The 14,685-nt window shown below is 33.4% G+C and overlaps 1 protein-coding gene across 13 annotated transcripts in view; it reads left to right on the top strand.

The window, feature by feature from the left end:
• Positions 1-14,685, top strand: part of ppp1r13ba (protein phosphatase 1, regulatory subunit 13Ba) — a 77,491-nt gene that overhangs the window by 21,471 nt on the left and 41,335 nt on the right. For 8 of the 13 annotated variants that reach the window (XM_073927365.1, XM_073927361.1, XM_073927364.1 and 5 more), the window contains exons 2-3: positions 5,683-5,830; positions 10,178-10,297. In XM_073927365.1, the coding sequence (XP_073783466.1) occupies positions 5,683-5,830; positions 10,178-10,297 (268 nt within the window). Of the gene's footprint in view, positions 1-3,739; positions 3,870-5,682; positions 5,889-10,067; positions 10,298-14,685 lie in introns of those variants that run through there. The other 5 variants (XM_073927363.1, XM_073927360.1, XM_073927359.1 and 2 more) reach the window with 2 other exon arrangements.

Here is a 14,685-nt window from a genome sequence, read left to right as displayed (position 1 = left end):
GGAGGACTATATAAATAAGATGGAAGGTTTTGAAAATGAAACAACATTACAACAAAAATGAAACAACATACAGTACCAGTCAAAGGTTTGGGGTCAGTAGGATTTTTAAATGTTTTAAAATAAGCATTTATTGTATCAAAACAATTGTGAAATGTTATTGCACTATAAAATAACTGTTCAAAAATAGTTTAGAAATTACTTTAATAATATAATCCTGTGATTTTTGAAGATGAATATTCAGCTTCATTAATCCAGTCTTCTGTCACATGATGCTTCAGAAATCTCTCTAATATTATTTATAATAATAATGATAATAATAATAATAATAATAATAATAATAATAATAATAAGTATTATTATTATTATTATTGTTGTTGTTGTTGTTATTATAAATAGTAATAGTAATACAAGCAATAATGATTTGAAAGATAATTTGAAACTACAAACAATAAAAAAGCTATTTAAAATTGTAATAAATATTTAACAATTTAGCTTTTTTTAATTTACATGTTATAAATGGCAAATCATTTTCTTAAAAAAAAAAACACATAAAAAATAAAAAATGTACCCCAGACTTTTGACTGGTAGTGTATTATTTTGAACTGCATCTAAATCTAAAATAATAAGTAGGGCCAGACAGAATCTGTGGATATTTTTTGCTATTTCTGCTGAGAATTTTGGTAAAAATCTGCGGATTTCTGCGGAATTATTTTGGGAGTATCATAACTAAAAGCCTAATATGTGAAATAAAAAAGTAATACCCTTTTAACTTTTATTTAATGTTTAAAATGCAAATCCGGTTAGATTCTCTTTATTTGGTAAACAAAGCAAGTCTTTCATAAAATTTCTCTACTAAAAAACAGAAAATATTACTTTACAAACTGCATTGTACATAAATCAGATGAACATTTTTCAATAATATTACTATAATTAATTTAAAAACTGAATAAATATAGATTTACACACATTTTAAAAAATAAACTGAATTAATGATGGGAAAAAATATACGTAATTCTGCGCGCGCAGATTCCGTGTGGGCCTAGTAAAAGGATTCCACATGAAAAAATACTTTATTAAATTATAATAAATACTACAGCGTTTTTGAACCATACTATAATAAAGGATTTGAATTATTTTCTTGTTGCAACGGAAATGCAACCACTAAATTAATATAAGTTGTAGAAGCTAGTTGTGGAGTTTTCTACAACTATTGTATATATTAGACTACAATACACCACTATTTAAGTGTAAACTAAAGTATATTGCAGTATTTATTGGATGTTTTTATTACATTGAGGGCTCTAGCATTCATTGACAAAGTGTTGTAATACACACAGTACAATATACTTTAGTATGAGATTTACTGGATACTGGAAATGCCTATTATAATTGTTCATGTAGAACATTTTAGCTGACAAAAGATTGTTGGCTTCATAATTGAAACCTTGTGGTTTAAAGGAGAGTGGCAAAGAATACACATTACAAATGACATATAGTCAAAACTATTGATAAAATAGAACAGTTTTATTTTAACACTTAAAATGCTGGGTTGTGTTAACGTTGGGTCAAATGTGGACATTGTAATAAAAATTTAACTGAAAAAAATTAACCCAAGACTTGGGATTGTCCATTTTTAACCCAACGTTGGGTTAATATACTCCTGAATTTTTAAAAATGCCCTTTTAATGGAGGTCTAGAAGTATATTATGCTTAATATAAACATTACTGTCTGCTTTTTTTGTTTGCCTATGGGACAAACATAAGATATATGTATAAAAAGTAAGGGTTTACGGAATAATGAAGCAACATACTTATTCTGAGCTGTACTTACTAAAGTAACAAGGATCCAACATGTAAAATACAATAATACATTGTAATAATACAGCTATAGTAATATATAAAATGACTTGGAGATTTCTACAACTATTGAATATATTAGACTTCAAAACACCACCGTTTACTGTAGTACAAACTAAAGTATACTACAGTATTTATTATAGTTTCTCAGTTCATTGAGAGCTGTAGCATTTAAAAAAAGTGTTGTAATATATACGGTACCATAGACTTTACTATAGTATGAGATTTACTAAGACTGGAAATGACTATTATAGAATCACACAACATTTTAGCTGACACAAGACTGTGGTTTGAAGGATAGTGGCAATAAATACAAATTTAAAATGACAAATAGTCAAAAATAGAAATACCACCGTGTTGCCACCCATACACACTCATATTCACAGACATACAGCCAGTTCAGTTTATTCAGTGTTTTTATTCACAAACTGTGGGGGAAACCGGAGCACCTGGAGGAAACACACGCAAACACGGGGAGAACATGCAAACTCCACACAGAAATGCCAATTGACCCAGCCGAGACTCAAACCAGCAACCTTCTTGCTGTGAGGCAACAGTGCTAACTATATTTTCCCCTGATAGTCAACAGAACAAACCATCGTTATACAATAATTTAACCTGTAAAGTTAACCTAATTAACCTAGTTAAGCCTTTAAATGTCACTTTAAGCTGTATAGAAGAGTCTTGAGAAATATCTAGTCAAATATTATTTACTGTCATCATGGCAAAGATAAAATAAATCAGTGATTAGAAATGAGTTATTAAAAGTATTATGTTTAGAAATGTGTTGAAGAAAGCATCTCTTTATTAAACAGAAATCAAGGAAAAAAGAAACAGGGCGGCTAATAATTCTTCAGACTTCAACTGTAGGGTCATACAACATTTTTCTAAAAATTGACAAACCAATGACATCAAATGATTCTTCCAAATATGATTTGCAAGGTTTTTTGGGGTAAATGTTTATAGTGCTGGATGATTTTTTATGTGGTTTCTTTAGTAAATCCTGTTTAAAATGTATGAAAGTCACTCTTTTCTTTGCTCAGGACACATTCAAGTCTGCAAATAAAAAGGGCTGTTTTACACTTTCATTATCTTGATGCTTAAAAAACTCCCGTTTGTCTTTGGAACCATTTTATTTTCCATGCTAATCCAAACAGTTTGTGTGGCCTAAAGCAGGCCTTCTTTTGTGTTCATAAGAATAAAGTAAATAGTGACAGAATTTCCATGTTTGGATGAAATATTCCTTTTATTTTAAACAATTTACTTTTTGTGATGGCTTTGGCTGGTAATTGAGTTGTTCTATTGCAGCGTTAGCATTATTTGACTTTTTTTTCTTGGCCCTGGGCTATTTTAATATGAGACCTCGTGACAATAAAATTCCAGGCAGCTGTCCAGATCGGGATTATCCGCTGTCTTCACAGATCACAGCAGCATTTCCCTTTCTGGATTTGTTTGGCTTCGGCCAGCGAAACAGTTTTCTTAGCTCTGTGTTGCCACACGCTCGCATGTTTGCACCCCCTCCTAATCAGATTATTATAGCTCTGCCCTGTAATCCAACCCTCACAGAATTTCTCTTTCAATCTGCTGCTTGCTTGTTTGGAGGGATTGTGTTACACTTTAGAAGTAAAGCCTCCATTCCTGGCCCGGGTGGGAATTGAATTCAGCTGCTTTCATAAGATGGCTAGTATTTACATTTTTGAGTGAAGGGAAGGGAAAGTGGGATGAAGTATATGTAAATGTGTTTAGATTTTATTGATGACTGGTGTTATAAAATAGACGCATCGCATCGCCCAAATGCCTGATATACCACAAAAAAAATTGTAATAATTATACTTGGGCAACATAGGGGCTCAGTGTTTAACATTGTTGCCTTACAGCAAGAAGATCACTGGTTTGAGTCCCGGTTGGGTCAGTTGGCATTTCTGTGTGGAGTTAGCATGTTGTCCCCGTATTCACGTGGGTTTCCTCCTGGTGCTCCGGTTTCCCCCACAGTCCAAAGACATGTGGTTCAGGTGAATTGAATAAACTAAATTGGTCGCAGTGTATGAGTGTGTGTGAATGAGTGTGTATGGGTGTTTCCCAGTACTCTGTTGCTGCTGAAAGGGCATCCACTTTGTCAAACATATATTAGATAAGTTGGCGGTTCATTCTGCCGTGGTGACCCCTGATGAATAAAAGGACTAAGCCAAAAAGAAAATTAATGATTGAATGAATAATTATACTTACTGTGCAGCAAGGTCTTTACAAAAGTATAGATGTTTTCCAAAATAGTTTACAAGATTTGTGGATTTTATTTGTTGATATAGAATTGTTGATTATTAAGAATAAGTATTATTTTAGTTGTGATTTCTAATGTTAATTACCTAACACATTATTTTAAAAAAAGACTCATTTGTAATAATTATTCTAACAAAGTTTTTCCAAATTCACAGATATTTTCCGAAATATTTTACATGACAACAAAATGTTTTTTAAATAACAAAACAATTTTTTTTGTGTTTTTAAAATATTTATATAATATAATATATAGTATAATAAGTACTTATTTACCACCCAAAAGCTGACAAATGACATCAGAAATATGTTTTAAGAATACTGTAACCTTTTACGACAACATTTTTTTAAATAAACAAAAACAATTATCATTTTAGTTGTTTATAAAGTTTTTATTTATTTATTTTATTTATTTTTATAGTACTTATTTACCATCCAAAAACTGACAAATAACATTGAAAATCATTTTTAAAATATTTATTTGTAAAAAATATTTTACTGTACCCCAAAGTTTATCTGAAATTATTTAAAAAATATATTTGTGATTTGTTTTTTATTTTTATTGATAACTAATTAATGACTTGAAATTATTGATTATTAACAATATATATTATTTTAGTTGTGCTTTCTAAAGTTTTTACCACACAAACTAATAAATGTCATTTAAAGAAATTGTAATTTGTAATAATTATTCTAATTGTACAACAAAGTTTTTTCAAATTTACCAATATTTTACAAAGTATTTCACATGGTATATTTGTGAATTATCATAATTAAATAATTATAAAATTAATAATGTATTGTAATATTATTATTAAACAACAAAAACAATACTTATTTTAGTTCTGCTTTCTTTTTTTCACAGAGAAACTGACAAATGACATTTAAAAAAATATTTGTATTAACAATGTAACAATTATTCCTACTGTATTGCAAAATTTAGCCAAAATTACATTTTTTTTTTTTTTTTTACTAAATATAAATAAATATTTAACATTTTTGGTGGGAAAAATCCCAAAAAATTCATCCCAAAAACATTCATCCCAAAAAATGTATTTGTGTTTTTTTCTTCTTCATGTTTGTTATATGATTTTGCAATGCTTAATCCAATTTGCCCGACCATTAGTTTAAGCCTCTTTAATAAAAACCCTGCTGGATGATCCTTAAAGTATCATCTAATGCCAGGATTAAATAACTCTTACATTGTCGTCTGGGTATGACACAAAATAGGTTGTCCTTTCCAAAGTTTTGACATTTTCCATTTTGTGTGCTTAAAGTCTTCTCGCCAATATGCTTGGTTTTGGTATGTAGGAGATAATAGCTCAGAAATAATGATTACTTATTCTTGAATAAACATGCAATTCCCTTGATTTCAACTCAACTTGTGAATGTCCTTTAATTGGCCTTCGTCTGCCTTTGCAACTCATTTGACCACTGGAATAATGAATGTAAACAGTTTGAGAATTATAAGGCTAAGATGAAGCCCACACAGTCAAAAATGAGAGGCTGTAAGTTGACTCAGATAACCTCAATATTCTTTCCTCTTTGCAGACGATTCTGACCGTATTCCTGAGTGATAATCAACAGTTGCTGACCGAGGTGCCCATTACTCCAGAGACGCTCTGTAAGGATGTGGTGGAGTTCTGTAAGGAGGCCGGAGAGAGCGGCTGCCACCTCGCTGAAGTCTGGAAAGGAAAAGGTACCCATCTACCACCCTACAGTGCCTATAGAAAGTAATATTTGAAATAAGTACCTCCGTGAAGTTGGCACCCCATAAAAACAAATAATCCCCAAAACTATGCCATTCGTTTGTGCAACGTTTGTGTTGATTTGTGCCGCAAAAACGAACGTTTGAGCTGGTTTGGGGTCTGAGATATTAAGCATTATTTTTTTTGACCGTGTGACGTCACTCTCCACCCCTTGTTGTGCAAATGACTTCAAAACAGCACAGGTCGTTTGTGCTCGGTTTGTGCTGGTTTGTGTCGTTAAAACGAACACGGTATCCGTTTTCCTCCTTTCGATATAAGCAAAATATTTCGGGAGCCGTGACGTCACTCTCCACCCCATTTCCTCTAAATCACACAAAACTGGTCTCATTCGTTAGTGCTGGATTTGTGCTGGTTTGTGCCGTTAAATTAAACACTTTATCTATTTTCGTTGTTTAGATATAATCAAAATATTTCGGGAGCCGTGACGTCATTCTCCACCCCAGGTTGTCTAAATCACACCAAACTGGTCTCATTCGTTTGTGCTAGGTTTGTGCTGGTTTGTGCCGTTAAAATACACACATGATCTATTTTTATTGTTTAGATATTGCCTTATCAAAATATTTCGGGAGCTGTGACGTCACTCTCCACCCCAGGTTCTCTAAATTGCACAAAACAGGTGTCATTCTTCAGTGCTGGATTTGTACTGGTATGTGCCATAAAAATAAACACTTTATCTACGTTTATTGATGAGATATTGCCTAATCAAAACATTTCGGGAGCCGCAACGTCACTCAGCGCCCCATTATTTCCTCTAAATTGCACAAAATAGGTGTCATTGGTTAGTGCTGGATTTGTGCTGTTTAAATAAACACCCTATCTATGTTTATCATTTAGATATTGCCTAATCAAAACACTTCGGGAGCCGCAACGTCACTTTGCGCCCCATTATTTCCTCTAAAGCGTACAAAACTGGTGGAGCAACATGGGGTGGAGAGTGACGTCACACGGTCAAAAAATAATGCTTAATATTACAGACCCCAAACCAGCACAAACGTTCGTTTTTGCGGCACAAATCAGCACAAACATAGCACAAACGAATGGCATAGTTATGGGGATTATTTGTTTTTATGGGGTGCCAACTTCACGGAGGTGAATTACGTACTTTATTTATCATACAGCCTGAATTCAAGTCACATTCCAAGTAACTTTTCCAGCCTTTGAAATGTTTTTCCTCCTCCTAACCTGTGCCCTTCAACAACTTTATCCCAAATGTCTTTTAAAGCAGTGTGTAATGTGAGTAAAGGCATATTTTCACAGGGTATGAAGATTTTCTATAGACACTGTATACACTCTGTAAGCAAAATTTAAACTAACACTAATTCAAAATTACGTGTAACACGTTAAAAAGTTTTAGAGCATTATTTGGAAAAAAAAAATGATGATTGATTTTTTTTATTTTTTTATGTGAAAATGTTCTAACACCATGTTTCATGTGCTTGGCAGAGTCTAACAATTTTCCAAACAAATGTTTACCAGGAGTGTCTTTTTGCCATGGCTGTATACACTATAATGGTAAAATAATAGCATTGAGCTGGTGGAAATTCTTATGAAATGTTCTTTTGTAAAAAAGTTCTTGTAATCAGGGCTTGACATTAACACCCACCAGCCTGCCTAATGCGGGTAGATTTCTGCTTTGGCGGGTTTGACAGTCACTCCCACTTGCCACTTTGGCTGGTTGAAAATTTTTAAATTGTGGGTTTCTTAAAAGCAGGGTTCGACTATAAGGATGACCAAATATGCGTGCAAATGTGATATTAGAATTGAGAAACAGCACGACTAACAAAAATAATGGTGTTCGCGCAAGCAAAAGAAAGCAGGTCAATAGTGAATAAGAGGATGATCACTCATGTTAACAGCTGATGTGATGTGAGCGACTATTTAAAACATGTGCGCGCTCCCGTTTCCTTGCGCGAAGCAACTGTGCCTGGAAGGCAACTGTGATCGGTTCTTTTTCAAATAGACTACACAAAAGTTATACGAATACACCTACAGTCTTGCTGCTTACAAGAGCTCCAGATTTGTCTTTTTGTAAGCAGCACCGGTTGCTTTCGCTTTGAACAGATTATTAATTGGTCTTAAACATGTGCGTTTGATCATCCTTTCATTATCATACACAGTATGTTTTTCACCTGCTTTCTTTTGCTTACAATTATTTTTGTTAATATGGTTTAATTATCTTCTTTTTACAATAGCATTGCTTTAATGGAGATTAACTCACCATTTATGTGTAGTTAACTGGTGATCTGAGAGATCTTTAGCCAAGACAGATTACTGTGCATATTTTTGATACATGACAATAATTCTGTTTTAAAGAAAGGCTTTTTAAAGGTTTTTTTTAAAGAAATGTTTTATTAAATAAAAAGTGTAGTATACAGCTATATGTTGCTTGTTTTGACACATTTAAGATTTGTGGCTAAGAAATAATTATTGTTTGGCGTGGTCAAAGATACATTTGGTTAATCCTTAATTTTGAGTTCTAAAAAAGTCATGTGAAATAAAAATTAATTGCAATAAAACACTATGAAACCCCTTTGCTTATACACAACACACAAAACGTGAAATGAATGAGGCGGCATGTGGACATAACACTAAATCTTAATCAAGTATTTTAGCATGTCAACGTCATATTTAAGCATATAAAAATATTTTCCCAACAACAAAATTGTGACTAGTGAAAATAGTACAGAGTGGCTAGTAATGTTGGAAAACTACTAGCAAAAGTACCATTGAGAGTGGTTGAGATAAAGCACATATTGCAGGTGTGTCCAATCTCGTTCCTGGAGGAACAGTGTCCTGCATATTTTAGTTTCAACCCCAATTAGACACACCTGAACTAACAAATCAAGCTCTTTAGGTATACCAGAAACTTCCAGACAGGTGTGTAGAAGCAAGTTGGAGCTAAAAGGACACCGTCCCTCCAGGACTGAGTTTGGACACCCCTAACATATAGCAATAGTGTGCTGAATGGGGCGGGGCATGTCAGAGAATAGAGAGCATTTGATTGGTCAGAAGATTTGATGAAAAACTAAAGTATGAATAGAAGTCAAAAAATGGATGATCCATTGAGCCAGAAGTGACAAACTGCAAGCTTTGAATGTTTATCTCTTCTAAATACAAATTTTGTCAAATTTTGAGCGCACTAGGTCATAGATCTCTTAACACTAACATACTAATGCTAATATCTAAAAAAACATTGTTAGAATTTCACAGGGACTTAAACAATATCAACATTAGCATGTTAATTGATGGTCCATTAGCCTGCCGTCTGAGGCTGAGACTATAGTGTTAATTCAACATATAATATTCATTCATTCATTAAATTTCCTTCGGCTTAGTCCCTTAATTATCAGAGGTCGCATCAGAGGAATGAACCACCAACTATTCCAGCATATGTTTTACGCAGTGGATGCCCTTCCAGCCACAACCCAGTGATGGGAAACACCCATACACTCATTCATACACTACAGTCAATTTAGTTCATCCAATTCACTTATAGTGCATGTCTTTGTACTGTGGGGGAAACCGGAGCACCTGGAGGAAACCCACGCAAACAAGGGGAGAACATGCAAACTCAAACCAGTGACCTTCTTGCTGTGAGGCGATCGTGCTAACCAAAGAGCCACCGTGCCGCCCAACATTTAACGCAGTACTGTAAAACTATGTGGTGCTTTATAGTCTCATCCTGAGTTACTGCTGTTTTCAGCTACTTATGAAAACTAACGGCTTCAATTCAGTGAGTACAGACTTGCCATATGTGCAGTAGCATTTCTATATGCTCTTCTCAATATGCCAACAGTTGTATTATTTAGCTCTTTTACATCCTGATTTAGCACTGAATGGACCCCCTTATGGAGCGGATCCCACAGAGAAAGCAACACTGTCCATCACGGAACAATGATGTCCTTGTCAGAGTTTGTCCTAGACGGTGGGTGGTAGTTTTGTGGGTCGGGATGTCTCAGGGCCTTTAGGTTTGTTTACATGACTCCTGTGGGCCTGTTATTCTAGTGTCCTACGCATGGCACATGGCCCGCGCTGTCTAATAAAACGCCTACAGCAAGGATAGCCAGACCTTTCACATCTGGACGTACCACCATGTTTTCGCTACAGGGCTGTTGTGTAATAGAAAGGGCAGTTTTCAGTTTGAAGTTTTCATATCATGTGGGCTAGATTAAAATAGAGAGGTATTGTATTGGTTTTGACATTGACGTCCTGTGAGTTGAGAGAGAAGGTTTCACATCCTAATGGAAACAAAGAGTGTTTGTGTTGTTATTTTGCAGAAAGAGCCATCCCGTTTGATCAGATGATGTTCGAGCATCTGCAGAAATGGGGTCAGAGGAGAGCGGAAGTCAAGTTTTACCTGCGGCATGAAGAGTGTCCCATCACAAATGCTTCTCAAGGTAAGGAAATTATCTAAGGAGTCAATCACCTTTGGATATATACAGTTGAAGTCAGAATTATTAGCCCTCCTTTATATTTTCCCCCACTTTCTGACTTTCTGTTTAATGGATTTTTTTTTGATACCTTTCTAAAGATAATAGTTTTAAAAAATGATTTATTTTAACTTTGCCATGATGACAGTATATAATACTTTACTAGATATTTTTAAGGTACTAGTATTCAGCGTAAAGTGACATTTAAAGGCTTCATTAAGTTAATTAGGAAGTTAAGGTAATTAGGCAAGTCATTGAATAACATTTGTTTTTTTCTGTAGACAATCGAAAAAATATTGCTAAATGGCACTAATAATATTGATCATAACTTCCTTCGCCTTTAAGTGGCCTTAAATGGCTATTTAAAATACTTTGAATGTTTTAAATTTTGTTACAGACATACAGTGTCATCCTGCAACTGTTTTGCTGCATATGAAATATCTCAAACACAATTTTTAACCGTCCAAAATGGGGGAAGAAAGTTGTTTTTAGTCTCTGATAGTAAAAACATGTTAAAAAATGTATATGTTATATATGCATTAAAAACAGTCAGGAAAAGTTTTTATGTAAATTTGGACTACGAGACCACGTATATGGACATAATTTTTCTCTAAAAGTACATTGTATCAAAAAATGATACTTATGTTTTATTCTAATTAGGTTCCAATAAGCCCAAATAGCAAAGAGAAATTAAAATGCATGTAAAAAACACATTTTTATTCTAGCCAAATAAATAAGAATAAGACTTTCTCCACAAATAAAAAATGTTACAGAAAATACTGTGAAAAATTCCTTGCTCTATTAAACATTAATTGAAAAATATTTGACAAAACAAAACATTGAATCAAATTATCAAATCTATTAACATTTTCTTTACTGTATAATCTGAACATTCTGATTAAAGAGCAGCGAATGAATCTCTCATATTGATTTTTCGTTTGATCACATCAAATAAGAGGAGTCATTTTAAGAAAGCACACATCTGTAATGAAAGCATTCCATTGCTTTCTTAACTGTTTATGCTCATTTAAGACAAAATTTGTTAAAGAAAACCCACCAAGATCAACATGTTTAGATTTTATTATTATTTTTATTATTATTATTATTATTATTATTATTATTATTATTATTATTATTATTATTATTATTAGTAGTAGTAGTAGTAGTAGTAGTAGTAGTAGTAGTAGTAGAAGTAGTAGTGGTAGTAGTAGTAGTAGTTGTATCAGTAGTAGTAGCAATAGTATATGTCTGTTCAAACACGCACCCAAAACCCAGAGTGTCCACTTTCGCACCACTTCAAATTGCGTGAACAGAATCCATTTAAGAAGCAGCGTCTATTTATCAATACATGAACTGAATTTTGAGGATAGTATAGGAGGGGCAGCGGTGCCTGTGATGGAAAGGAAGAGAATCTCGCCATTTTTATATTTATTTCAAGGTGTTTTCATACCTAAATAAAATAAAATAAAATCACAAAACAGACTTACATTTAAGAGCAAGGGGCAGCCTCTGGGGGTTTGGCAATATGGGTTGCGTATGGATCGGCTTTTTAATGTTTATTCCCACCCTTCATTAAAAATATGGGAAAATACCTTTACGGGATGATAGCAGGATAGAATTGTAAAATACGAGAGAATCCGGGGAAAAACGGAAGGGTTGAAAGGTATGAAAACAATATGTTACTGTTTATGATGTAAAAATGACTTGGTTGATTATAGGGACTTTTCTTGTTAATTGATACTTATTAATACGTAGCTTGCTGTACTAAAATGATAAATGAACAGTTCACAGTAAAAAAAAAAAAAAAACTGTTCCCTACATTAGTGATTTAAATACTCCACTTGACAGAGTGAATTCAGCTGCTGATGAACACCTGCTGTTAACAAGCAAAATCACTGAAGGGAAGAACAACAAGAACATAAGCACAATAACTACACAGTCACAGCCTTAAAAGGAGAGTTCACCTAAAATGTAAATCTCCTCATTATTTACTCACCTTCAAGTGGTTCCAAACCTTCCTTTCGTATAATGAACACAAAAGAAGATATTTTAAAGAAAGCTAAAAACCTGTAACCCCTGACTTCCATAATAGGAAAAACATATGGAAGTCAATGGTTACAGGTTTTTAATTTTGTTTAAAATGTCTTCTTTTGTGTGTTCAATAGAATAAACAAACTGATAAAGGTTTAGATCTAGAGAAGGGAGGGTAAATAATGACGGAATATTTAGTTTTTGGTGAACAGTCCCTTTACTTACTACAGAGGATGTAATTGAATAACTTAGAATCAAACAAATGTGTGCATGAAATATAGACATATTTAGGAAAAATGTGGCTTTTATAGTTGATGTATAACTTTATTACAATTTTAATAATATTACGACAAAAAACGATGGATGGCCATAACAGTCAAATTGACTGCATGAATGTTGGCGTCTGCTAATTTTTCCTTTGCCTTTAAATGTACAATGAATTATTCATATGTCCTCTCATAAAAGCAAATACTACTACTGCTACAAATAATACAAATAAACATAAAACATAAGTCATCATTATTGCCACATGTGCTAATGTAATTTGTACTTTGGCAAGTTGCTACAATATATTATATTAAATTATATATTACATGTGGTAGGCGACGCGGTGGTGCAGTACGTTGTGCTGTCGCCTCACAGCAAGAAGGTCAGTGGTTCAAGCCTCAGGCTAGTTGCCATTTCTGTGTGGAGTTTGCATGTTCTCCTTGTGTTCGCATGGGTTTCCTCCAGGTGCTCCTGTTTCCCCAACAAGTCCAAAGACATGGGTTATAGGTGAATTGGGTAAGCTAAAATTGTCAGTAGTGTACATGTGTGAATGAGAGTGTGTGGATGTTTCCCAGTGATGGTTTGCAGCTGGAAGGGTATCCGCTGCGTAAAACATATGGTGGATAAGTTAGCGGTTCATTCTGCTGTGGCGACTCCAGATTAATAAAGGGACTAAGCCGAAAAGAAAATGAATGAATGAATTAGATGTGGTAACTGTATTTTTACTAACATGTTTAACATATTTCTAATAATAATTCATTAATGTTGTCTTTGCAACTAATTTTATTCTTTAGTGCTCTCTGACATGTTCTGTCAGTAAAATAAACATAAGTAGTGATGATAATTTTTTTTTTTTTATAAAATTAAATTATTTTTAGTAACTTTCTGAAACAAACAAGAAAACATTTTGATAACAAAAACACAATCTTCAGGCAAATCTTTCAAACTTTTTAAAACAAACTGGAAACTTTTTGAAACTTTAGCATGTTTGCTTATTGAATATAATTTCAGGAAATTTTAGGCTGATGATTTCTAACTTTCTATTAGATCTAGTGTCCAAACTTAATTTGAGAATTAATTTTGAGAATTCGAGTGCTGTCTGCTTTGTGCTTTGCAGAGTTTTGCCTCTGCAGTTTTCTGCGGTTACGTAACTAATCCTCTTTGTGTGTAATTGGTCTCCCGCCTTCTTGTGCTCGTATCTGAACCTGAAACAAACCACTGCTCCATCAGACTGGAGACAACCCGCAGACAAACACAGACTTTGGATTTCAATATAAGATAATATGAGATCATTCACATTGCTCATACTTTAGAATTAGTTTCTGAAGAAACTGACTTTGTGATTTTAGGTTTTCTGTGATAAGAAAAATTACAGGAATTTTCAGCAAATAGCTTAAAGCTTTTTGGAGTTAATTAATCCTGCTAGAAGGATTGCAGAGATTTTTTAAGGATTGTGCAGACACAGTCCAAAAATATTTGTGTTAAAAAAAGGAAAAGCTTCTCACAGAAATGAGTAGTTTCCAGATAATAACAAATAACACCTAACAGTATAAACATTTCAGTGCTGGAATTATAAATATTATAAATTATAATATTTATAATTATAAATATTGTTGGATTTATTTATTGTTTCTAATTCATAAATATACTTTTGTTAAAGTGTACCATGCATTAGGCATTAACAAAATGAAAAACTAAATTGAAACAGTTTTTATAGACTATATCCTCTTTTTACCTTTTCAATATAATACTATAATAAATATTATTATAATAAAATATTAAACACAAAAAATATAAATTTAATTATTATCAATACAGGCGACACAGTGGCTCAGTGATCAGCACTGTCGCCTCACAGCAAAAAGGTCGCTGGTTTGAGTCCCGGCTGGGTCTGTATGAAGTTTGCATGTTCTTCACATGTTGGTATGGGTTTCATCTGTGCTATAGCTGAATTGGATGACCTAAATTGGCCGTAGTGTATGTGTGTGAATGTATAGATGTTTCCCAGTACTGGGTTGCAGCTGGAAGGGCATCCACTGTGTAAAACATATGCTGGA

Source organism: Danio rerio, chromosome 17, assembly GCF_049306965.1.
Source record: "Danio rerio strain Tuebingen ecotype United States chromosome 17, GRCz12tu, whole genome shotgun sequence".
Lineage (NCBI taxonomy): Eukaryota > Metazoa > Chordata > Actinopteri > Cypriniformes > Danionidae > Danio > Danio rerio.
The sequence above is the reverse complement of the archived record's forward strand: the minus strand, read 5'-3'. Positions and strand labels throughout refer to the sequence as shown.